General features: G+C 45.9%; 1 protein-coding gene across 1 annotated transcript in view; it reads right to left on the bottom strand.

Moving 5' to 3' along the window:
• Positions 1-24,966, bottom strand: part of MYO5B (myosin VB) — a 268,746-nt gene that overhangs the window by 109,335 nt on the left and 134,445 nt on the right. The window contains exons 8-13 of the mRNA XM_083404620.1: positions 21,828-21,935; positions 20,444-20,553; positions 17,411-17,676; positions 9,633-9,714; positions 5,004-5,144; positions 1,982-2,104 (exon numbers count right to left, since the gene is read on the bottom strand). Of these exons, the coding sequence (XP_083260746.1) occupies positions 1,982-2,104; positions 5,004-5,144; positions 9,633-9,714; positions 17,411-17,676; positions 20,444-20,553; positions 21,828-21,935 (830 nt within the window). The remainder of the gene's footprint in view (positions 1-1,981; positions 2,105-5,003; positions 5,145-9,632; positions 9,715-17,410; positions 17,677-20,443; positions 20,554-21,827; positions 21,936-24,966) is intronic.

The raw sequence follows: 24,966 nt of genomic DNA, 5'->3' as shown, positions 1-24,966 counted from the left end.
GATAGCAGAAGCTCCAGACTTATTTTTCTCTGATTTGTATCCATCGCTCTAACCAATCAATACATAATTATGGCCCTGCATCTAAGCCGCCAGGTATCCGTCGCAGCAGACCAGAGTGATGGGCCTTACTCAGTGAACACCTAGGCCATTGCTTCTCTCATCCATCAAGCTGCTGTCCCATTTAACCGAACATGACTTGGCACTAGTGTGGGAGAGAGACTGTGTATACAAGTTCTCTCCACCCATCCTTGCAGCTGTTCCTTTGAGAGTCTGCTATTATTATAACTTGAAATGCACACAAAAGAATCAAGGGGGAGATGGCAAGGTACACTAGGCTGAGATGGTGAACCCTGTCCAAGCATACTGAGGCAGCTTCAAGGTTGACTGGAGAGCTAGACATGGGTCTCTCTGGCAGGGTTGCCAACTGTTTTGGGGCCATGTTCCTGTAATTTAACCATCTGGCATGAATTAAGAGTCATTTCTAAGAAGTGAGATACTTGAATCTGCTGTTAAAAACTGCCCTACCTATTTCCTAGTCTGTTTGTTTGTTTATTAAACTTATATCCCACCTTCCTCCTTGAAGGGTGCCCAGTACAGCTACCAGCATAAAATCTGGTAAGACTACATCCAAAGGTAGTAATTAAAAATGACAGCTTTAAAATCCACAGTGCCTGTGTTGTAAACAAAAATTGCCCTTTTCCCTTATGGGGTATCCAAGAGCCCATATAGAGTCCTTACATGGGTTCCCTTTTGGTAGGAGAGAATAACAGAGGCCAACCAGAGAATATTGAGAAGCAAAGCAGCTAGTAAGCTTGATCTTTATTGATCTGTTGCAACAGGGTGCTCCCCTCACCCGTAGGAGAGGAGGAGGGACCCCGAAAAATGGTATGCAAGGCCTTATAAAATGGTATGCAAGGCCTTATAAAATGGTATGCAAGGCCTTATAAAGACTTGTGGGAGCCAGCGTGGTGTAGTGGTTAAGAGCGGTAGTCTCGTAATCTGGGGAACCGGGTTCGCGTCTCCGCTCCTCCACATGCAGCTGCTGGGTGACCTTGGGCCAGTCACACGTCTTTGAGGTCTCTCAGCCCCACTCACCTCACAGAGTGTTTGTTGTGGGGGAGGAAGGGAAGGAGAATGTTAGCCGCTGTGAGACTCCTTAAAGGGAGTGAAAGGCAGGATATCAAATCCAAACTCTTCTTCTCTTCTTCCACTTTTGAAATTCCCACCCTGTAGATCAAGACCACCCCCAGAAACATCATACATACATCACAGAAGGGGTGTAACCTAAGACCACTTCTCAGATACATCATACCTACATCACAGAAAAGGCGGTCTAAAACAGAAATTTTAATGTTGTTTTTCTCCTGTCGCTGTTTATCTCCTGTCTGGCAGGTTACTTGATTGGATTGCCTGGGGAGCCTGGCCATTCTTTTGTAGTGATAAATACTTATTTCCTAGGCCAGGTCACAGGCTCACACCCTATTCATAATGCAACAGCGAAATTATCAGTAAAACAAAGCTGGAAAACAGCCATCTATAACCTTCAAATGTAATTAAAACCAACAATAAAACCAGACTGAAATTCATGCCGATATTCTGTTTGAAAAAGCAAAAACCTTTTTTAGGAGGTGCTGAAAAGAGTACAGCAAAGGTGTGTGCCTGGTGTCAACAGGCAGGGATTTCCAAAGAGAGGGAGTTCTGCTACACCATAGTGGCTCTCACCATGATGCAACTGAATGAAGCAGCTGAGCTTGAGCTCCCATCCTACCCCCCAAATGCAGGCTTTCAACTCATTCCTGCATTGCCCTTGGGCCCTCGGGGCTGTTCCCAACTCTACAATTCTATGATTCTAGACTAGCCTGAGCATTTGAAGATAAAGAGGAAAGTAAACACATTCTCAGCAGCTGCCACAAACCACACTCAGCCCTTCGCCACACAGAACGCAGCCGAACAAAGCACACTCTCCAGCCGCTCCCATTACCTTATCTGCAAAGTGCACAACTATAAAGGAGATGTTGGACATGCGAGGCTTCTGGAAGTGCTGGCTGCTGCCATGGCGATCGTACAACTTCTGAGCCCAGTTCTGATCTGTTCCCTTAGGGACCTTAAAGGAAGAAAGCGAGGGAAGCGAGAGGTGTTAACACAGAAACACATCAATATTCAGCATAAAAGCACATGCCTTATGCTGATGTTACAAAATGTTGTTAGGGTCGAGGCAGCTCTGAATGGAGATTTGCACTGCCAGTTCGTTCCGCAGCGATGATACGATTGCAGCAGTTTACGATACACGACGATGACACGACCAGTACCACTCGCACTAATCCAGCCTTCACTTACCTGTGACTCCTCAGATGTCTTCAACTACAACTCCCATTAGCTCACAGCCAGCTGATGGAAGCTGTAGTTCAACACATCTGGGAGGTCCCAAGTTGGCACAAGCTGGATTAGTGTATTTTTCTGGTAAAATATACCCAAGGACAAAACCCCTGCACACAACTGTTTTGGACATGTACCGTATTTTTCGCACCATAGGACGCACCGGACAATAGGACGCACTTTGTTTTAGAGGGGAGAGAACAAGAAAAAAAAATTCTCCCCCTCTCTGCCCAGCGCCCCTTCAGCGAAGCAGCAGGAGGCGCTGCGCAGAGAGGGAGAGAACTTTCCCCCTCTTGTTTTCCCATTCTAAAACAAGGTGCCGTTTAAGGTGCGTTCAGGCCGCTACCTTGGAAGCCTGGAGAGCGAGAGGGGTCGGGAGCAGCGGAAAGGTGCAGTGGAGAGGCTCCTGCCATAGCCGTGCATCACCTCTCCAGCCGGGAGAGGGTCGCAGGCCTATGGCGTCTTCGCCCCATAGGACGCACACACATTTCCCCTTCATTTTTGAAGGGGAAAAAGTGAGTCCTATAGAGTGAAAAATACGGTATATCTCACTTCTCCTGCTCCTGCAAGGACCTCAAGGCTACCTGCATGGCTCTCCCTTTCACCATGTTATCCTTACAACAACCTTGTGAAGTAAGCTATAAAAGACTGTGACCGCTTAAGGTCACCCAATGAGCCTGACTGGTGATTTGAAGCCTGATCTTTCAGATCCTAGTCCAACCCTCTAACCACTGCAGAGGTTGGGCGGCCCTCTGTCATGTATGATCTAGTTGAGATTCCTAACAAATGCAATACTGGTACAGACCAGATATTGACTGATCTGTCTATTCCTAGCTGCAGGTAGTTAAGAAGCTGAACTGAGACCTCATCAAAACATGCTAGCACCCCAGCAACATACCAAATAGGTAAGCATCTTTGATGGCAAACTGGGGCACTTGTATTGGTCAGGCTTTTCGTGACTTGGGAATAAAGCGTTTTGAGCGTTTTACTTTTATATTTACCCCAACATTTTCCTTACAACTTTTATTGCACCATTATCACCTCTTACAGCAATGCTACTAGAGCTTGAGAAAACAGTAAACAAATATTTATGCAGAAATGAAGCACAAAGTTGATTCATTCAGGTTGCATCCTGTGTTTCGGCAAAACAAGAAAGCTCAGCACTAAAAGACAATAGCTTTTTAAAGTTTAAAGCACATAGTGTCTTAATTACTCAAAGCAGATATACACCTAGGCGGAAAACACGTATTTCAACAGTAACTTGACAGCCTTTGCTTCTTTGTATCACAATCCCACACACCTCAAATGACCTATTTTATCTTCTGTTTAATTATTGTACTGAGTAACAAAGTTTATTTTTGAAAAGGCTTTTCCATAAAATTTTGCCATGCAATCAAGATATTGCCGCCTTTGTTTACTCACGGCATCCTTAAAAAGTGAGGATGTGACAAGAATGGACTTTTGCACAATTTATTCTTTATGCAGGTTCTGCTCGCTGCCCTGTCACCCCACACCACGTGTCTGTTACTGGAATCCCAAAGTGCTATCCTGCTTCCAGGCAAGGCCAACAGCCAAAAAAACCCGTAGCTAATTTCAAAGGAGTAAGGTAAAAGGTAAAGGGACCCCTGACCATTAGGTCCAGTCGTGACCGACTCTGGGGTTGCAGCACTCATCTTGCTTTATTGGCCGAGGGAGCCGGCGTACAGCTTCCGGGTCATGTGGCCAGCATGACTAAGCTGCTTCTGGTGAACCAGAGCAGCGCATGGAAACGCCGTTTACCTTCCCGCTGGAGCGGTACCTATTTATCTACTTGCACTTTGAGGTGCTTTCAAACTGCTAGGTTGGCAGGAGCTGGGACCGAGCAATGGGAGCTCACCCCGTCGCAAGGATTCGAACCGCCGACCTTATGATCAGCAAGCCCTGGGCTCTGTGGTTTAACCCACAGCACCACCCGCGTCCAGGGCTAATTACTGTCATACATTTTCAGTTGGACCTATACTTAGCCATGTTCATAGACTTCTTCTTTTTCTTCTTCCTCTTCCTCCTCTACTTCCTCTTCTTCTTCCAATTGTACCTTGGTTGACGAACACCTTGCGACTTGAACGTTTTGGCTCCCGAACGACGCAAACCCGGAAGTGAGTGCTCCGGTTTGCAAACCTTCTTTGGAACCTGAACGTCCGTTTCGGCTGTTGACACTGTTTCTGGGCCCAATCAGCCAATCGGAAGCTGCGCCTTGGTTCATGAACGTTTTGGAAGTTGAACAGACTTCCGGAACGGATTCCGTTCATCAACCAAGGTACGACTGTATTGTTATTGCCACCCATCCGACTGGGTTGCCCCAGCCACTCTGGGCGGTTCCCAACAAAATATTAAAAACACAACAGAACAGCAAACATTTAAAACTTCCCCATACAGGGCTGCCTTCATAAAACAAGCAAGCAAGCAAACTGTGTGGCAGGTAAGTCAGGTAGCAAAAGGATGGGGCTGCCACAGCTCTGCTCTGCTCTGCTAAGCAGAGGATTATAGGAGCAGCAAAGGCAGAATTTCCAAAAGCCTTTAAAGCTTATTGCTTATCGTGACACTCGTATAGATGGAGGGTGACCAAGAACGTTTCTGGCTCTTCTTACCTTGCATTCTTCATCCAGCAAGTCAAAGATACCCAGCTTGGCTTCAATAAGGTCTATGCATGGCTGGTTGTCGTAAAAATCTATAAGTGTCCAAGGGATCTGCTCTTTCATATATTCCTCCTGCTCCAGTTTAAACACATGCTGCAATGAAAAGACAGTAAAGGTCCGTCTGGATTTAGGAAAAACTAATCTGATGATAACTGAAGGAACGTTCTCAAGGGCCTACTGAGATTTTATTTTATTTTTTCAAAGCCCAGACAGTAAGTAGATGCCTAGTCATTCTCTAGATTTAATGCCTGCTTTAAATTCAGCCAGCTAGCCCTGGGGATTATCTAATTGATTTTTGATTTTTATTGTTATTCATGTTTTTATGCTATATTTTATGCTACTCTTAGAACTACCGTATTTTTCGCTCTATAAGACGCACCAGACCACAAGACGCACCTAGTTTTTGGAGGAGGAAAACAAGAAAAAAAATATTCTGAATCTCAGAAGCGAGAACAGCAAGAGGGATCGCTACGCAGTGAAAGCAGCAATCCCTCTTGCTGTTCTGGCTTCTGGGATAGCTGCGCAGCCTGCATTCGCTCCATAAGATGCACACACATTTCCCCTTACTTTTTAGGAGGGAAAAAGTGAGTCTTATAGAGCAAAAAATATGGTGTTTTAAAATTGTTGTTAGCTGCCCTGAGCCTGGTTTTTGAACTGGGACGGGTGGGGTATAAATAAAAATTTATTATTATTATTATTATTATTATTATTATTATTATTCCAAATGTCTGATTCTCAAATGGTCACACACTGGGACAGACACCCAAGGCATGGGGCCTGTGCAAAAATGGGCATTGAGAGTGAAACCAGAAGCCCATTCGTGCTGCCTTCTTCCCCGCAGGTAAGTGCTGTGTGTAAAGTGCCGAGATAACGCCAGGGTTGCAGGTTCAGTCCCCATATGGGACAGCTCCATATTCCTGCATTGCAGGGGGTTGGACTAGATGACCCTTAGGGTCCCTTCCAACTCATTCTTTCTCCGCCTCTTTTAAATCTAGGCTGACTGGGAAAGTGGCACCTGAGGATCACTATTATTAGTAGTAGCAGTAGCAGCAGTGGCTTTCGAATAGCAGTGGAACGACAGCACCTGCCTAAGAGACACAGCAGAAAAGGAAAGGGGACTGGGAGGGAGGAGGAACAAAAAGCAAGCTCTGGCACTAATTCTTAGATACAGAGATATTGCAGCCATCGGCAGGAACGGGGGGAAATTGGAGGACCCCAAATTTGCTGGTCTTTCAGCAACAGCCAACGGAGAGGTCCAGCATATGAACTGCTCTCCCTCTCTCGCTGCCTGATGCAGGAGAGAAAAGAAGCTTGCATCTTTTCATACAAATGTAAAAATGCGAGCTAGCACTGGGGGAAACAGTTTCACTGAAACTTCACAAAGTTGCACCAATAACGTTTCAGTGAAATGATTAATTTCATGGTCATTTCGAATTCCATAGGACAATATAATAATAATAATCATAATCATAATCATAATCATAATCATCATCATAATAATAATAATAATAATAATAATAATAATAATAATAATAATTTCTTATTTATACACCGCCCATCTGGCTGGGTTTCCCCAGCCACTCTGGGCGGCTTCCAACTGAATATTAAAAACAATACACCATCAGACATTAAAAACTTCCCTAAACAGGGCCGCCTTCAGTTGTCTTTTAAAAGTACCGTACTTTTCGCACCATAGGACGCAGTTTTCCCGTCTTAAAAACTAAGGGGAAAAGTCTGTGCGTCCTATGGAGCGAATGCAGGGGGGGAGGCAGGCAGGAAAAGCCCCCAAGAGCCCCACACAAGCTTCGCGCGGCTCTTGCGGGCTTTTCCCCAAGAGGGAGAAGGGACTGACACCGCCAGTCAGTCCCTACTCCCTCCTCTAGAAAAGCCTTGCACAACCTCTCCAGCCGCGGGAGGCTTCGCAAGTCTAAAGAGGAAGCCAGGGCAGGGAGCGCGATCCATCCGGTTCACTGCCCTGGCTCCCTCTTTAGACTTGCGCGCCTCTCCAGCGGGGGTGGGGGAGGCTTCGCAAGTCTAAAGAGGAAGCCAGGGCAGGGAGCTCGATCCATCCCATTCACTGCCCTGGCTCCCTCTTTAGACTTGCGCCCCTCTCCAGCGGGGTGGGGGGGTGGGGGAGGCTTCGCAAGTCTAAAGAGGAAGCCAGGGCAGGGAGCGCGATCCATCCCGTTCACTGCCCTGGCTCCCTCTTTAGACTTGTGCGCCTCTCCAGCGGGGTGGGGGGGTGGGGGAGGCTTCGCAAGGCTAAAGAGGAAGCCAGGGCAGGGAGCGTGATCCATCCCGTTCCCTGCCCTGGCTCCCTCTTTAGATTTGCGTGCCTCTCCAGCGGGGGTGGGGTGGGGGGTGGGCAAGGCTAAAGAGGAAGCCAGGGCAGGGAGCGCGATCCATCCCGTTCACTGCCCTGGCTCCCTCTTTAGACTTGCGCCTCTCCAGCCGCAAGAGATCTACCAGAGGTAGATCTTAACCCTTGCCTCACCTGGGAGCTTCTCTGGGCAGGAATTCCCTCAGCTTAAGTGGGGTGGGGGAAGTGTGGCAGGTAAGGGGGTAGCTACCTAGACACTAAAGCTACATGTCTCTCAGATTAAAATTGGGAGTGGGCATTGTGTGAAGCGGCTATGGATCTCCTGCTGCAGAACTGTAGTATAGAGTTGGGAGGGCCACCCGAGGGTCATCTAGCCCAGCCCCCTCACAATGTAGGAATCACAGCTAAAGAACGCCAGGCAGATGGTCCCCCAACCGCTGCTTAAAAGCCTCCAGTGGTGGAGACCCCAAACACCTTCCGAGGTCATAGAATTGCCGGGTTGGAAGGGAACCCTAGGAGTCATCTAGTCCAGCCCCGGTGGACAGCGGGCGCAATCCATCCAGTTGCGCAAGACTAAAGATGCTGCACAAGGCTAAAGAGGAAGCCAGTGCAGCGAGTGGGATGGATCGTGCTCACTGCCTTTTCTTCTTTAGCCACGCTGGAGAGGTTTAGCTCCTGGCTGGAGAGGTTGCGCAGCTATGGATCCCGCGTGCTGTCTTGGCTTCTTTGCTCTTTGGGGCTGGTAGGGGAACCAGGGCTTCCCCCGCAGCCCCGAGAAGCTCTGGGAGAAGCAGACAGGCTGCGTGCAGCATGTCCGTTGCTGTTTGGGGCCGGGGGGGGGGGGATAATATTTTTTTCCTTGATTTCCCCCTCTAAAAACTAGGTGCGTCCTGTGGTCCGGTGCGTCCAATAGAGCGAAAAATACGGTAAAATAGTTGTTTATTGCCTTGACATCTGCTGGGAGGGCGTTCCACAGGGCGGGTGCCACTACCGAGAAGGCCCTCTGCCTGGTTCCCTGTAACCTTACTTCTCGCAATGAGGGAACCGCCAGAAGGCCCTCGGCACTGGATCTCAGTGTCCGGGCTGAATGATGGGGGTGGAGACACTCCTTCAGGTATACAGGACCGAGGCCAATGACTGGTTAGTTTTGGTTTTTGCTTTTTAAAAATTGTTTGGCTAGGGCAAGGGGGGGTTACCTGTTGTGGGGAGGGTGGTCCTTGCTTTCTTCACCTGTATTTCATTTGTTATGGAGGAGGGCAAGGGGAAATTGAAATAGTGTTGCCTGCTTTTTGTGGGGGAGAAGGGTTGACAGAGCATAAACACCATTTCTTCTCTTAAATGTATATTTTGTAGTGTCCACATTCAGCAAGGCTGGAAAAACTTTTTTTATATATATTAAAAAAATAGGGTGGGAAAACTTTTATTAGTCAGGCCATTAGACAGTTGGGAACTCAGAGCTTCCTGTTGTTGCAAACCACTGTGATACATATTTATGATACAGCGGTATATAAATATTTTTTTATAAAAAAATAAAACAAATACATGCAGTCTCTGAATCTTGGAGATGATTAAATACATTTTCAGCTACAATTTAGATACAGGCTACTTTTCCTCACAGGAGTGTTATGTACTGAGTTGAATAGGATCCAAAAGGCAGCAGCCTGATTGGTCCTAGAACAATAGGATTCAGAATGCAGCAGTCTGATTGGTCCTAGAACAATGCAGTAGTATGATTGGTCGGCAGGAGCTATCCAATCCAGCTCCAGATGGAAGTGAATCCACAACCTGATTGGCCTACAGGAGAATTCTGGAATTAGCCAATCACGTGCAGCCCATTGTGTAAATAATGTATATAAAGCAGATACTTTGAGGGGACTTCCATTCCCTCCTCACCACGATAAGCTGAATAAAGAGCATGAAATCCACTCTCGACTCTGAGTATATTTCAGGAGTAAGCCCCATTGAAACCAATGGACCATTATGTTAAGCAAGCATGCAAAAGATTATAGACCCACCATGAATACTGAGGGCTCGTCTGTAATTTTAACATGATAAATAATACATCCTGTTTTCAGCGAAAACAAAACAACCTCAACTGAAAGGAAAAAAAGCCCGTTGTGTGTTTAAAATGTAATGTGGTTGGAGACCCCCTTGCCATCTTTTACACATATTAAAAAATATTTGCTTTTCTATCTATCCCTCTTCACCACATTTCCAGACAATGTCACTGTGGAAAAATAAAAACTATAAACCCAAATTACCGAGTTGAACTGCTGCTGGAGCTTTTCATTGGCATAGTTGATGCAGAATTGTTCAAAGCTGTTCACTTCGAAAGTTTCAAACCTGCAGACCGAAACAACATTCTCAGGTCAAGGAACCATTTCTAAAATCTGAATTTGTAGTTACATTTTAATCATTTTATTTTTCTTTTTTTGGAAGCCACCCTGGGAAGATAGATAGAGAGATAAAACTTTATTCACATTAGCCAATGGCCATAGCAACAGTAAAACATTACAGTATACGCAGAAAAGGAAATTTGATGTAAGAGCACAATTTAAAGTCCTGAATCAGCCGTCAGTTAGTGGCCCTTATTCTGATCGCCCCAGCTATGAACCTAGCAAACTTTGCTGTTATCTGCTCATTTTGATCTGATAGAAGAAAGAACATTGTGGCAGTGGTGGAGCGCCCTGGGATGGTTAGTACGAGTGGGGTGATGATTTCGTTCCTCAGGTCCTTGTAGAGAGTACAGGACAGGAGGACGTGTGCCGCTGTTTCGGTGCTACCACAAGGGCAAAGACATTTCTCAGGTGGGATCTTTTGGAATCGACCCTCGAGTACCGCAGATGGCAAAACATCCAGTCTTGCAAGTGTAAAAGCACGTCTGCATTTTGGATAATAGGTTTGTGCAGATGTGGGGCCAGAGAATCAAAATGGAGAGGTGGAAAATGAACATACCAAGGGCAGAATTTCCTTATAGCGGCCAGGTTGTTCTGATGCTCGATATCTTTTAGACGTTGACCAATTTGACTGTTTGCTTTAGTAGGGGCCACCCTGGGAATATGAGGCCCCCACTGTGCTTCTCTCTCTCTCTCTCTCTCTCTCACACACACACACACACCTCCACCTCCTTCCTGAAGGTACTTCCTCTAAGGATACTGGGCTACAAGGGTCATTGACCTGATCCAATACGCCTCTTATGTTCTGAATGACCTAAACATCTAAATAAGCACCACCTTTCTCTCTGTTGCTGTCTCCCTCCCTCCCTCCCTCTGTATTTATTGCTGGGAAAGAAGAAGGCAAAAACATGAGCTTCTTTCTATTCAATTAATAAAGCTTTTGAGAAGATAAAAAGGCAGCTAAGGCGGAACACTTCCACTGGACCATAAAGATAAAGGGCTTAAAATGTATTTTTGTTGTCATTTTTTAAGGACTGCCTTTGTAACTCTCCAGGCTCTGCAATCTTGTTATTTAATACAGGCGGCATTCAGTTAAAAATGTCCCCCAATTTTCCCGATTTTATCAGATTAAGAGCTCCTCTATTGTCATATATAACAGCTTAACTCTAACAGAGCAAGAGAACTGAAGGCTTAAGATAAAACCATTAACTTTTACAGTTTGTAAGTGTGCCGCTCCAGTGGAAATCCAAACCCCCCATTTTGAGGTCGATTAAGGAAATTTCTGCTCAAAGACTCAGATTTAGGCTGTTAAAAAATGTATTTGTGATATTGCGATTTCAGCATGCAGCCTAAAAATTGGGAAAAGAACTGTCCCTTTGTCTCCATGAAAGAAGGCACAAATACGGAATACAAGATGTTTTCCTATGATGTAGGATGAACCAGAGATTTCAGAAGAGCAGCTCTTCTGGGTAATGGACCAAAGGCCTGTCACATTCCGCATATTATTTTCCAGAATGTCCAATGCCTCTGGAAAGACCATGAGCACACAAAGTCTATGCTCTGATAGTCTCTACATTAGACTACTGCAATGCGTTCGATGCAGGGCTGCCTCTGAAGACGGTTTGGAAACTTCAGTTGGTGCAGAATTCAGCAGCTAGGCTGCTCACCGGGGCAAGATGGTTTCAGCATATAACGCCATCCTGGCCTGACTGAACTGGCTTCAAAACAGTTTCTGGACCCAATTCAAAGTGCTAGTTTTGACCTATAAAGCCTTAAATGGCTCAGGACCACAGTACCTCAAGGACCACCTCTCCTTATATGAACTAACCCAGATCCTAAGATCATCCTCTGAGTCCCTTCTTCGTGTGCCTCCTTCATTAGATGTCCGAAGGGTGGCAACATGAGAATGGGCCTTTTCTGTGGTGGCTCCATGTGTGTGGAATTGCCCAAGGAGGCAAAAATGTTTCTCTATAACCAGGCCTTTGGCTGACAGAATATTCTAAGGCCTTTTAAATGTGTTGTGGGAGAGGGGTTATTGGTTTGCATTTTGTGTTCCCATTTTGTAATTTCAGTGTTGTGAACTGCCTTGTGATTTTCAGATGAAGGGCGGTACACAAAATAAATGAATAAATGAAATGGAGGCAGCGGCTCTCTCCCACCGCTTCTCTGCAGCAATTAATATTCACGGTCATTCTGCCTCTAATCCTGGAAGTAAAGCCATCAAGACTAGTAGACACTGATAGCCTTATCCCTGGTGAATTTGTCTAATCCTACTTTAAGGCCAACTAAATTGGTTGCCATCACCACATTCCGCTGACAGGGAGGACAAAACAACATTTCCTGCATGGACACATCAGACCAAATCCGATGACGATAGCCTGGGCTGCCAAACATGCAGGGTGAAAAACAGAGTTTTGCTTTTTCTTTCCAAGTGTGAACTGTAAACATGGGAAGTCGCCAGTCCAAGCCTCACCTCACACAACCCACCACCTCCCAGCCTCAGTTTCCCCATTTGCAATACTGAGATAGTAACAGCAATCCATCTTGCAGGATTGCCGTTACTGAGCAGGGCATTGTTCAAAAATGTGTGAATAAAACGAACTTGCTTGTGCAAACTTCCCGCCCCATCTCTCTCCAACACCAGGGTCCCTTCTAGATTGCGCCCACTATTCACAACAACAACACCATTCACACAATAGTTAACTGGGGGCATCTGACTGGCCAGTCTGAGAACAGAATGATGAACTACATGGGACTTTGGCTCTTATGCCCTTATGAATTCATACACGACACACAAAACACCAGAGACAGGCTCAAGAGTACTTGTTAACACAATGTATGAAAATACCCTAAGGCTGGAAACATTGTGGAGTTTTTAAAAGTAAGCTAGAGAGATGGTATTATAAAGCCTAAGTTACTAATTCCCATTTTCTTCTTCTTTGTTATCTGGCACTTCTTTCTCAACAGAAACCCAAAGCCCAGACATGCCTAATTTTTAAAAAATTAATAATGCATCCAGTCATAGTTATAGCTCATCTTCTTCCAGATAAAAACAAAACCATGTACACAGGGGTTTATCCAATTTCATTCTCACAGCTACTAGGGCTAGGCTGAGAAAAGATTGACTGGGCCCAAAGTCAGCCAAGAAGTTTCAAGACTGAGCAGGAATTTGAACCCAGATCTCCACAACACTAACAGCTACAGCACACCAACCTTCTGCAAAACAGAATTCTTTTCTTTTTATTTCTGAAAAATCAGAAGCTGCAATTATACACTCCCCAGGGAACCAAAACATTCTGCAGGATGAGTACTGGACTAAGTCTGAAGGAAGCATTGCATATCATGAAAAATGTAAAGCCACAGAGATTTCAAATTGAAGATGAAAACAAAATCTTAAAAACATGTACAATTTGCCAAAATGTTTTAGCTTTCTGGCGTGTTGGGCATTTTTGCATCCTGCAAACACCCAGTAAGTTTAATAAGACACTGGCGGTTTTGCTGAAAAGCCATAACCAAAGGATCAGCCTGCCCACAAAGATTTGAAAAGATCCAACTGTCCGCAGTGTATGTTTCTCTATGCAGAAGATATGCTTAACTTTTGTCTTCCAAGCCCATTAGAAGCATTAAGAGCATTAATAATTTACTTGCCTGGGGCTCAAGGGTTATAACTTCTGGTTTCAAAGCTGGAAAAACGGCCATGGAAAACTCAAGTAATTTAGTTCAAGACTTCTGCTTAACTCACCAGGCTACTTGACTTCCTGGGCACATGGTTATTTTATCAGAACTATATGTGGGCAACCTGTATCTTCTCAAGTTGCATGATGCCCTCAGGAACCTTCTGCAGGGAGGACTGAACAACTTCTAAAGCTATGAAAACCACAGAGAAAGTCTGAAATGCACAATCCAGGGATAAAGGTAAAGGTAAAGGTACCCCTGCCCGTACGGGCCAGTCTTGCCAGACTCTAGAGTTGTGCGCCCATCTCACTCAAGAGGCCGAGGGCCAGCGCTGTCCGGAGACACTTCCGGGTCACGTGGCCAGCGTGACATCGCTGCTCTGGCGAGCCAGAGCCGCACACGGAACGCCGTTTACCTTCCCGCTGGTAAGTGGTCCCTATTTATCTACTTGCACCCGGGAGTGCTTTCGAACTGCTAGGTTGGCAGGCGCTGGGACCGAGCAACGGGAGCGCACCCCGCCGCGGGGATTCGAACCGCTGACCTTTCGATCGGCAAGCCCTAGGCGCTGAGGCTTTTACCCACAGCGCCACCCGCGTCCCTAGGGATACCCTACTCTTAAAAAATGATAATAGAGGCTTCAAGTGAAAATCGCTTTCCATTATATTTTACAATTTGTCAAGCTTTCTCACAATCTTTGATTAAGTGACTCCAGATTTTTAGCTGTTGGGAGGCAGTTCTAGGCTTGACTAAAATGTGTCAAATATGGCTGAACATGAATTAAAACTCTCTCGCCAGGAGAATTCGACAAGCATTTCCATTTGGAGCCTTAGCTTTGGACATGATGATGTATGATCCCTTGCCATATCCCCAAGATACATTTCAGTATATAACAAATTGAGGTGGGTAAAAATTCACTGCATGTACCAGGCCATGGCTGCGTGCTGTTTGTGTTAATTTGATGAAAGGCATGCAAATAAAGCATGCATACTAATGACAACGGTGCAGCCCATGATAAATTTTCACCATGGCCCATTGTGCTCAGCTTACTGTCCCTTTCCTCCTGCCATAAGCTTTTCATGTTTGCTGCTGTATTGCCTTTCTCGCCCTGACCTAGCCACTGTGATCCACCTGATGGTCACCTCCAGACTGGATTATTGTAACTCGCTCTACGTGGGGCTGCCCTTGAGACTGACCCAGAAACTCCAGCGGGTGCAGAATGCCGCGGCGAGACTCCTTACAGGGTCCTTACCACAGGATCACATTCACCCGGTGCTATACCAGCTGCACTGGCTCCCGGTGGAGTACAGGGTCAGGTTTAAGGTGCTGGTTTTAACCTTTAAAGCCCTGCACAGCCTAGGACCCTCGTACCTACGGGACCGCCTCTCCTGGTATGTCCCATGGAGGACCTTACGGTCTTCTAACAAAAACATCTTGGAGATCCCGGGCCACAGGGAGGTTAGGCTGGCCTCAACCAGAGCCAGGGCTTTTTTGGCCATGGCCCCGATCTGGTGGAACGCTCTGTCACAAGAGACTAGGGCCCTGCGGGACTTGACATCTTTCTGCAGGGCCTGCAAACAGAGCTGTTCCACCAGGCCTTTGGCCAAGGTGCAGTCTGACCCCCTCCTTCTGTAATCCTCATAGCACTCTAGCCCAATAGTTGCCATTAATTTGATTCTGAATTGATTTTAGAATGTATTTCAATTAATTGACTGTAAACTGTGCTATTTTTACTGTTGTTAGCCGCTCTGAGCCCAGCTTTGGCTGGGGAGGGCAGGGATATAAATAAAATTTTATTATTTTAATTTTTAATTTTTATGTTGTTGTTGTTGTTGTTGTTGTTGTTTTAGGAAGCTGGCTGGGGCAACCCAGTAGGATGGGTGGTATATGAGAAATAGATTATTGTCAGGGAACTGCCATCAGTGCCGGAGGGAGAGAGCAAAATCCAGAGGGATTCCAGAGAGCGTCCCGGGATTGGGAGAGGCAGCCCATCTTCTGGGGAAGAGAATCAGTGTAGCACCAGTGGAGAAGGAGGGCAGATGGGGGAAGCGGCGAGGCGGTCCCATGACTCCTTGCCAGGGACCAGCGGGGAGAGTAGAGGTCCTCCGCTGCCTACGCCCTCCTTGCGCAGAAGGCTTTCGCGCAGAGAGAGTAGGAGAAGACTAGGTGTCAAAGAGCTGCTTTGCTGGAAGAAGTTTAAGAAACGCCCACTGACGGATTCTGCCAGCGATTGAGACAGCCACGGGTGAGTGGCTGTCTGGACAGAAAAGGTTCACTCAGGCAATCCAGCCAGGTGTTTGCACCGGCTTACGCACGAGCAACCCCTAGAACCATTACAATTATTATTATAAGAAGAGCCCTGCTGGATGAGACCAAAGGCCCATCTAGTCCAGCATTCCTGTTTTCACAGTGGCCAACTAGGTTATTCTGGAGAGGCCAGCGGGACACAACTGGGCTCCACTGCTTCGTTTCTGCGATTTGTGTCTATGCGGACATTTCATTAGAGAGAGGTGCAACAACGAGAGACGACAGCAGCTAATTCTCACCAGCGTCCCTAGCAGATAAAGCTCTTTTGCTGAAGAGATCATATTCCTGACGTTTGCTGGCAAAGCTCATTGCACCGAAGCGTCTCTTTGATCAATTAAACGATGCCACTTAGCCCAGTTTTTCTTTTTTTAGGGCAGTGGTTCCCAAACCCCTTCTCTGACAAATAGGCATAAGCACCAGATGGTGGGTGAAGAAAATGAATTTCACACTAATAGACACCCCCTTGCCTAACTTAATCTTCCATGGGTATTAGCCTTCAATTCGGATTCCTGTTCTCAGCTCAGATGTCTCTGACTGGCAAGCTTTCCCCCCCCCCCTTTTTTGCATTGGTCTTATGCCTCTCTCTTTTTTCCTGTGTCGCTAATAGCTTTTGGCTTGTCAAACCTCCATCCTTGGCAGGGGGAAACTCTCTCTGAAATCAAGAGAACTTGTACGGATTTATTAGGTTACTTAAAAAAAAAAATCCTTCAATTTTCACACCTCTTTTGTCCCATTGATCAAGGAAGTGGAGCATCTCTTCTGTGACAAAAGGATAAAGAAGTTGGGTTGTTTTTTGTTTTAGGAAAATAGTGATGATGGGAGATGGTCCATGGAGACAAAGTGGATATGATTATGAATGATGTGGACAGAGAAATATTTTCTTTCTGCATTCATAAAATCAGAACTTGGGGTCACCCAAACAAGTATGATTGACAATAGACGTAAGTCAGACAAAAGGAAGCACTTATTCACACCATGATTAACTTATGGAACTCATTGCCACAATATGTGGTGCTGACCGCTAGCTTAGTTGTTTTTTTAAAGGATACAATTGGAACCTCCATTAATCAAGACATAATCAAGACATGACTAACACTGTTGGAAACAGAGGGCTGTACTACCTCACAGGACTGTTGTAAGGTAAAGGTAAAGGGACCCCTGACCAGGGTCCAGTCATGGCCGACTCTGGGGTTGCGGCGCTCATCTCACTTTATTGGCCAAGGGAGCCAGCATACAGCTTCCGGGTCATGTGGCCAGAATGACTAAGCCACTTCTGGTGAACCAAAGCAACGCATGGAAACGCCGTTTACCTTCCCACTGGAGTGGTACCTATTTATCTACTTGCACTTTGATGTGCTTTCGAACTACTAAATTGGCAGGAGCTGGGACTGAGCAACGGGAGCTCACCCCTTCTGATCAGCAAGCCCTAGGCTCTGTGGTTTAATCCACAGCGCCACCCGCTTCCCTTTGCATTTGAGTAACCCTCCTTAAAAGTGCTATATAAATTCTGCCAAGTATTACTGTTATGTTTTCTTGCATGGATAAGCAAACGGCCACCCCATCAGCACACACGGCTCTAAGCATTTTGCAAACTGCAATGCAAACAATCTCAAGCGTCCAGCAAAAACCTTGTCCTGGCAAATGAAAACAAGCTTTCTGCCTACCCGTAAATGTCCAGCACCCCGATAAACGAATGCTGCTTGACCGTGGTGTGCAGGGCCTTGTTGATGTGCTGCACAATCCAGTTGAACAGCTGGGCATAAATGTGCTTGGCCAGCGCATTCCTGGCGTTCACAACCTGCTGGACAGACATGTTCTTGATATAGGTCTCCGAAGTGGTGACCAGCTTCCGATGGCAGAGCCAGTGCTCCATTTGGCTGTGCTCTACTCCCAGCAATCTGCAAAAATTATGCAGGTGTTCATCCTGTTTCTAGGATATAAAGAAAGACATCCAATTCAGCAAAGCATGCGATGGGGGACACGGACCAGATGACAAGAGCCCACCCGCCCCTCTGGTTAACAGGGGAAAGGAAGCGAGGGATGGAGTGATTAAGTTTCGTTTATTCCAAATGAAGCAATGTCCAAATTCAGCTCATAAGGTCATCAAGGCTCTTAACAACCTCACTGCTATTTTAACCAGTCTCAGATTTGCCATATGCTGCTATTTTACCCCTGATTTCCCACCTCCTATTGGTGCAGTAATAAAGCTGCTGGCACATTTGCAAAGCTAAGCAGGGTCCGGTATGGCTTCCAATTGGATGGGGGACCATGTGTTAAGATTCTTGCCTTGAGGGGGTTGGGCTAGATGACACACGGGATCCCGCCCAACTCAACAGTTCTATGATTCTATGTAGACCAGTGGTGGGCCAAAGGTGGGTTGGGATCTACTAGAGAACGTCTGGGTAGATTAGCAAAGTATCTTACTTCCAAGTACAGTCGTGCCTCGGGTTACAGCTGCTTCAGGTTGAATTTTTTTGGGTTACGGACTGCCGAAACCCAGAAGTACCAGAATGGGTTACTTCTGGGTTTCAGCAGTCGCACATGCGCAGAAGTGCTAATTTGCACTTTGTGCATGCGCAGAAGTGCCGGATCGCAACCTGCGTGTGCGCAGACGCGCCGCTGCGGGTTGCGAATGTGCATCCCGAACGGACCACGTTCGCAACCCGAGTGTCCAGGATATTTAAAAGCAGGACCTCTCCACACCCTGTGGCCAATTAGATAACGGAAATGAAGAACGTTTACTATGGTGCCCTCCTTTCAACAGTGTTTGCTTTTCATGCCTATTCCATCACCACTTCCTTTGGAAAACTTGCCACATACTTCTATTTTGGAAAATGAGGAGGAAAAGCAGCAGGAGGAGAGTTACCGTATTTTTCGCTCTATAGGACGCACTTTTTCCCCTCCAAAAATTAAGGGGAAATGTGTGTGCGTCCTATGGAGCGAATGCTGGCTCCTTGGCTTCAGCGATAGCAACGCGAAGCCTCCAAAGTGCAGAGGAAGTGCTCCCTCCACGTTCTGGAGGCTTCGTGTTGCTTTCGCTGAAGCCTGGAGAGCGAGAGGGGTTGGTGCGCACCGACCCCTCTCACTCTCCAGGCCTCTGGGATAGCCGCCTGAAGCCTTTGGAGTGCAGCACGAGTTCCCGCTGTGCTCAGCAGGCTTCAGGTTCCTTTTGCTGAAGCCAGGAGAGTCTTGCTCTCTCGGCTTCAGAAAAAGGAACCCGAAGCCTCATTAGCGCAGCGGGAACTTGCACTGCGCTCTGAAGGCTTCAGGGATAGCTGCAGATAGCCGCAGTGGAAATGACGTAGGTGGAAACAGGGCGAAAAATACGGTACTTTCCATTGCTTATTCCCAGAGCAAGCATAGCTTTAAACACCCCCTGCTCTACAATGGCATACACCCACAACTAGGATCAAGGTCAATTTGAGCCTCACACTTATTTAACCCTGAGAAACTGCATGTTAGTAAAAAAATTGGGCAGCCAGCAATTTTAAAAGAGGGACCATGCCTTGAACTGAGCAAGGGCTGAAGGGTCAGGAATGTGGGTCTGTGCCACATGCCTCAAGGCAATACCTCCTAACCTGACTGTGAACTGAGGTACCACTCAAGTTTTTGCCATGTGCTCCTTGGCAATTGACTGCCATACCCAAGCCAGAAGAGAGACAAATAGCCCATTGGGACTGTTGCTCCCCTGTAAGAAGTTGTGAGTGGAGGGCCACACAAAGCCAATCTCTTCTCTACACAATCACATTCTGTTACACCAGGTTGCCTCATCACTAATTAAATGAGTTAACAGACGGCTCTAGCGTCACAGAGCTGCACTTACATTTTAATTAAATAACACCAATGATATTAAGGGAAGACAACGCTACAAGAGAAGATTTGTTTATGTACCCAATTGATCAAAGCCCTGAAATTAAAACAGCCCATCTCTTGGGTAACAGCGACACTGCAAAAGCACATTTTGATATTTTAATTAAAGCAGAAAACTTCCCTGAAACAGGACATCACAATGGCCACAGATTTCACAGAGCGCTACTATCGCGTTTATATTATTGTATTCATACTGCCTTGAATAAGAAGCATGTAAGAGAAGAGAGGGGAACTGCTAGTAAACCTTTTTCTTTAGATGTGTTACTCATGAGCTTGTGTTTTCTTCAGGCATTTTGATTTGGGAGGTACAGATGCTGCTCTAAGGACCAGCACACTCTGAATACGGTATTTTATCAAGAATTTGGGGACAAAACAAATGGCACAAATGGCCTCTTCCATGTTTACCGTATTCCTGATTGTTTTAAACTGTTTTTAATACAGTGGTACCTCGGGATGCGAACGGGATCCGTTCCGGAGCCCCGTTCACATCCCAAACAGAACTCAAGACACGACGGCGCGTCTGCACATGCGCGGGTTGCGTTTCGCCGCTTCCGTGCATGATGTCATTTTGAGTGTCTGTACATGCGCAAGCGGCGAAACCCGGAAGTAACACGCTCTGTTACTTCCGGGTTGCTGCGCAGCGCAACTCGAACGCGCTCAACCCGAGGTATGACTGTATTGTTTTTAATTGTTGTGACACGTCCTGGGGCCTCAGGGTGAAGGACAGGTAATTAATTAATTAATTGTTACCATTATTATTATTATTATTATTATTATTATTATTATTATTATTTATAACAACAGCAGCAACAAGACAGAGAACTTACTGATATACTGGAGGATTCTCCATCACGTTCTGGTTGAAGGTCCACATTTCCTAAGTGCAGGATAGCGGCAAGTATCTTAAAAATGGCTAACTGATGGGAATCCTTCACTCCTGAAAGAAACAACCAATATCCAGTTTTCACAGAGGGAATGTGCCTGGAGAATTGCTTTCACGTGGCTGCAGGAGATCTATAGGGTTTGATTCCTGTTCCTTCCCTAAGAACCTCGGCCTTAAAACAACAGCAGTAACAACATCCCTATTTCTAGCTCTTCTGGTTCCAAGCATATGCATGAATGTGTGAGCAATGCCTGTTCGAATCTCAAGTCAGAGAAGGGCCTGAATTAATTTTTGGTATCTCGGGGGTAATATAGCACCACCCACTATGCAAAGCAAAACAAGACTTATACAAAATAAGAGAAATTACGATATCCTGCCCAGTTTGCATAATCTATACAGGGGACAGAAACCAATTCAATGGTGCAAAATTTGGAATAACAGGTGCAAAATTGCTCTTGGACAACAACTCCCATCATCCATCGCTAGCAGCACCAGTGGTCAGGGATGATGGGAACTGTAGTCCAATAACAGTTGGGGACCCAAGTTTGTGAAACACTGATAGCCAACCACTATTGGGCTAGATCAGGCATAGGCAAACTTGGCCCTCCAGATGTTTTCGGACTACAACTCCCATCATCCCTTGCTAACAGGACCAGTGGTCAGGGATGATGGGAATTGTAGTCCCAAAACATCTGGAGGGCCGAGTCTGCCTATGCCTGGGCTAGATGGATCAACACTCGGATTCAGCACAAACCAAAACGGATTTAATGGATTGATTAATCGGCACAAATATGTGTATAAGTAAATAATTTTTTGAAGAAAAAGCATATATAATATTTTTAAACAATACCTGCACATATTCCAGAAGCACCATCTTAGAAGCATTTCCTACCTTGCAGGAAACTAGGGTGGTAGTGTGAATACCTCTTCTCAGCCATAGATTTTTGCAAACACTTTTATTAAAATGAATTAACAAACTTGCGGTCTGATTAAAAATCTTTGGAGTGAATCATCTACTAATTTAACCAATTCATTGACTAGCATGGCTACATCAATTGCCATGTCGAGGAAAGCATGAATAGCTATATGCCTGCAAAGCATTATTCAAATTAAATAGGCAGACAAGCAAGGTAAAGCTGACTAAGTTTGTGTGTTTGGGTGTGTTGCGGTTGCATGCACGTACACACCCACACCCAAATGCCTTCAAGGCTCATGAGATCACATTAAAACTCCTGAGGGGTTATGCAGGGCCTTCTGCACAGGACAGCCATATCACCCAAATGTTCCACTGGGAAACCACCCAAGTCATCTTTTAAACAATCCCTTACCAAGCAGAGTGAAGGCATGCCTGGTTTTCTCAAAGTCGTCCGCGTCATCCACTCCTTCGATGGATGTGTCTCCTCCCAAAGAGGTGTACAAAAAGTTTTCGGCAGGCACTGGGGGGAAAGAAACAGAGAGCGTCGGTTTGCAAAAGCGAAACACTGCCGAACTTCAGCTCCAGCAATTGCCAGCGATGATGGGAATCTCAGTTCAGTAACATCTGGATGGACAAAGGTTCCCACGTGTGTGCTAAATCGTATTGAGTTTGACGTACTTCTAATGCAGCCTTCCTCAACCTGTGGGTCCCCAGAGGTTGTTGGACTACAACTCCCATCACCCCTAGCTAGCAAGGCCAGATCTCAGGAATGATGGGAGTTGTAGTCCAACAACATCTGGGGACCCACAGGTTGAGAACCGCTGTAATCTAATGCGTTGACTTGAAACTCCAGATCACACATATTGCTTTTCGCATCATGACTTGACTCCCACAGCAGATACACTGGATTTGTGGTAGCAGTCTCACGGGCACTTACTGCAGCAGGTGTGGTGTGGGTACGTCAGCAGGAATAATAATAATAAGAATAAAAACAACAACAAACAGATAACAAAGAAGAAGAAAAGGGGCATTAGTAACTTAGGCTTTATCATATAACAACAACAAAAACAATAATAATTATTTATTATTTATACGCCGCCCATCTGGCTGGGTTTCCCCAGCCACTCTGGGCAGCTTCCAACAGAACATTAAAATCCAATAATCTATTAAACATTAAAAGCTTCCCTAAACAGGGCCGCCTTCAGATGTCTTCTAAAAGACTGGTACTTGTTTTCCTCTTTGACATCTGGTGGGAGGGCGTTCCACAGGGCGGGTGCCACCACCAAGAAGGCCCTCTGCCTGGTTCCCTGTAACTTGGCTTATCACAGCAAGGGAACTGCCAGAAGGCCCTCGGCGCTGGACCACAGTGTCCGGGCAGAACGATGGGGGTGGAGACACTCCTTCAGGTATACTGGGCTGAGGCCGTTTAGGGCTTTCAAGGTCAACACCAACACTTTGAATTGTCCTCGGAAATGTACTGGGAGCCAGTGTAGGTCTTTCAAGACCGGTGTTATGTGGAACGCTCTATTGGCTCTCCCCACTGCCTCCTCACTTCTTCCTGGTAAGTGGCAGCAACACTGCTGCTGAGAAGGTAGCATTGCCCCATAATGACTTAAGGAGAGCCCTGCAGGAGAAGTCCAATGGCCCATCTATTTTCAGCATCCTATTCTCAACCAGATGCCTGCGGAAAGCCTGCAAACAGGATTCAAGCACAAGAGCACTCTTGCCTCCTGTGGTTTCCAGAAACTGGCGCAAGTCGCCCATGGGTGAGACAAATCGGTCTCAAGGTATACCATTGTTGTTGTTGTTTAGTCGTGTCCAACTCTTCGTCACCCCCTGGACCAGAGCATGCCAGGCACTTCTGTCTTCCACTGCCTCCCGCAGTTTGGTCAGACTCATGTTTGTAGCTTCGAGAACACTGTCCAACCATCTTGTCCTCTGTCGTCCCCTTCTCCTAGTGCCCTCAATCTTTCCCAACATCAGGGTCTTTTCCAGGGAGTCTTCTCTTCTCATGAGGTGGCCAAAGTATTGGAGCCTCAGCTTCATGATCTGTCCTTCCGGTGAGCACTCAGGGCTGATTTCCTTCAGAATGGATAGGTTTGATCTTCTTGCAGTCCATGGGACCCTCAAGAGTCTCCTCCAGCACCATAATTCAAAAGCATCCATTCTTCGGCAATCAGCCTTCTTTATGGTCCAGCATTCACTTCCATACATCACTACTGGGAAAACCATAGCTTTTACTATACGGACCTTTGTTGGTAAGGTGATGTCTCTACTTTTTAAGATGCTGTCTAGGTTTGTCATTGCTTTTCTCCCTAGACAGCATCTTAAACCAGCTGGCATCTCAGACCAGGTGAGAGCTCTACCTGGTTTCTCTTCATGGGCAAGTCAATACTTCATTCAAGCGGTACTGACTTCCTCTTAGTGTTGCCAGCATCTGAGACAGGCTGTCCTTCAGAGTTTCAAGCACTGTCGTGCCCTACCACCTCTTGAGGCAACACAGTCTAGAGTGATCTGGAGGATTTCAAAACGGCACCTGAAGTGCGGTTTTCATCTTCAGTAACATTTACTCCAAATGGAGTGCAGCAATTTGCCATTTCCCATGACATGCTGATGGGGCTGTTCTGACCTGCCCTGTGGCTTCAAAACGAGTCAAGCTGAAATAACAGAAACACGCACACATCTTGCACTGGAGAACAAAAAGATTTCTAAGTTGGAAATTAAAAAAAATAAACCCACAGTTTGTTTTTCGACTGCTGGCATATGGGCGTAAACCTTGGCTGCACTGCTTAAAATGTATATTTTCTACCTGATTATACACTAAAAAAACTTTTTTGTTTATGATTAGCTCAGTGGTTCTGCCTGATTAAGTGTGCTTCCTGTGAACTCCTTCTGAGGACAGTGAGCAAAGTCCTTTTCTTTCTAGCTTTCCGTTTTATCTCCCTTTAATCAAAACGGCATAGCTTTATTTGAAACTTTCACAGGGATTTAAACATCCATTTCAATATATGTTTCATGATGACTTGTGGGCCGAGTAGGGAGCCCTCAAGGGAAGACAGAGGACTGACAGAAAAAGCAGTGTTGTGTTTTTGTGAGTTCAGTGAGGAAGGGCATTTTAGCGCTTGTGTAATGACTTCCCACACCTGTGAAACCTATGGACCAGTTAACAAATGAATGCAAGTGGGTGGAATTCTCAAGGATGGGTTCAAGGACGCAATGGAAAAACATGTCACTTGAGGTAAGGTAGGGTGAGGGGAAAACATTCCTACTTACAGACTGCCCTTTTACCCTTTACCTTCACCATGGTGGGTCACAAGAATGTAAAAACAAAAGCAAACGACCAATAAATAAAACCACAGCTTATATTATCATTTAATAACTGCCTTCTTCGTTGGTCTCAAGACAATTTACATACAAACAACTAAAACAGTACAAAAAAACCATCAATTAATGATAGGTTTTCACACAATACAGAAAAGGCACAGGCCTTTTAACCCAGCAGGAAAAGCTTACCAACAAACAAAAATATATTCAGCTGTTTCCAGAAAACC

This window comes from Podarcis tiliguerta (assembly GCF_965153285.1).
Source record: "Podarcis tiliguerta genome assembly, chromosome: 11".
NCBI classification, from domain to species: domain Eukaryota; kingdom Metazoa; phylum Chordata; class Lepidosauria; order Squamata; family Lacertidae; genus Podarcis; species Podarcis tiliguerta.
The sequence above is the reverse complement of the archived record's forward strand: the minus strand, read 5'-3'. Positions and strand labels throughout refer to the sequence as shown.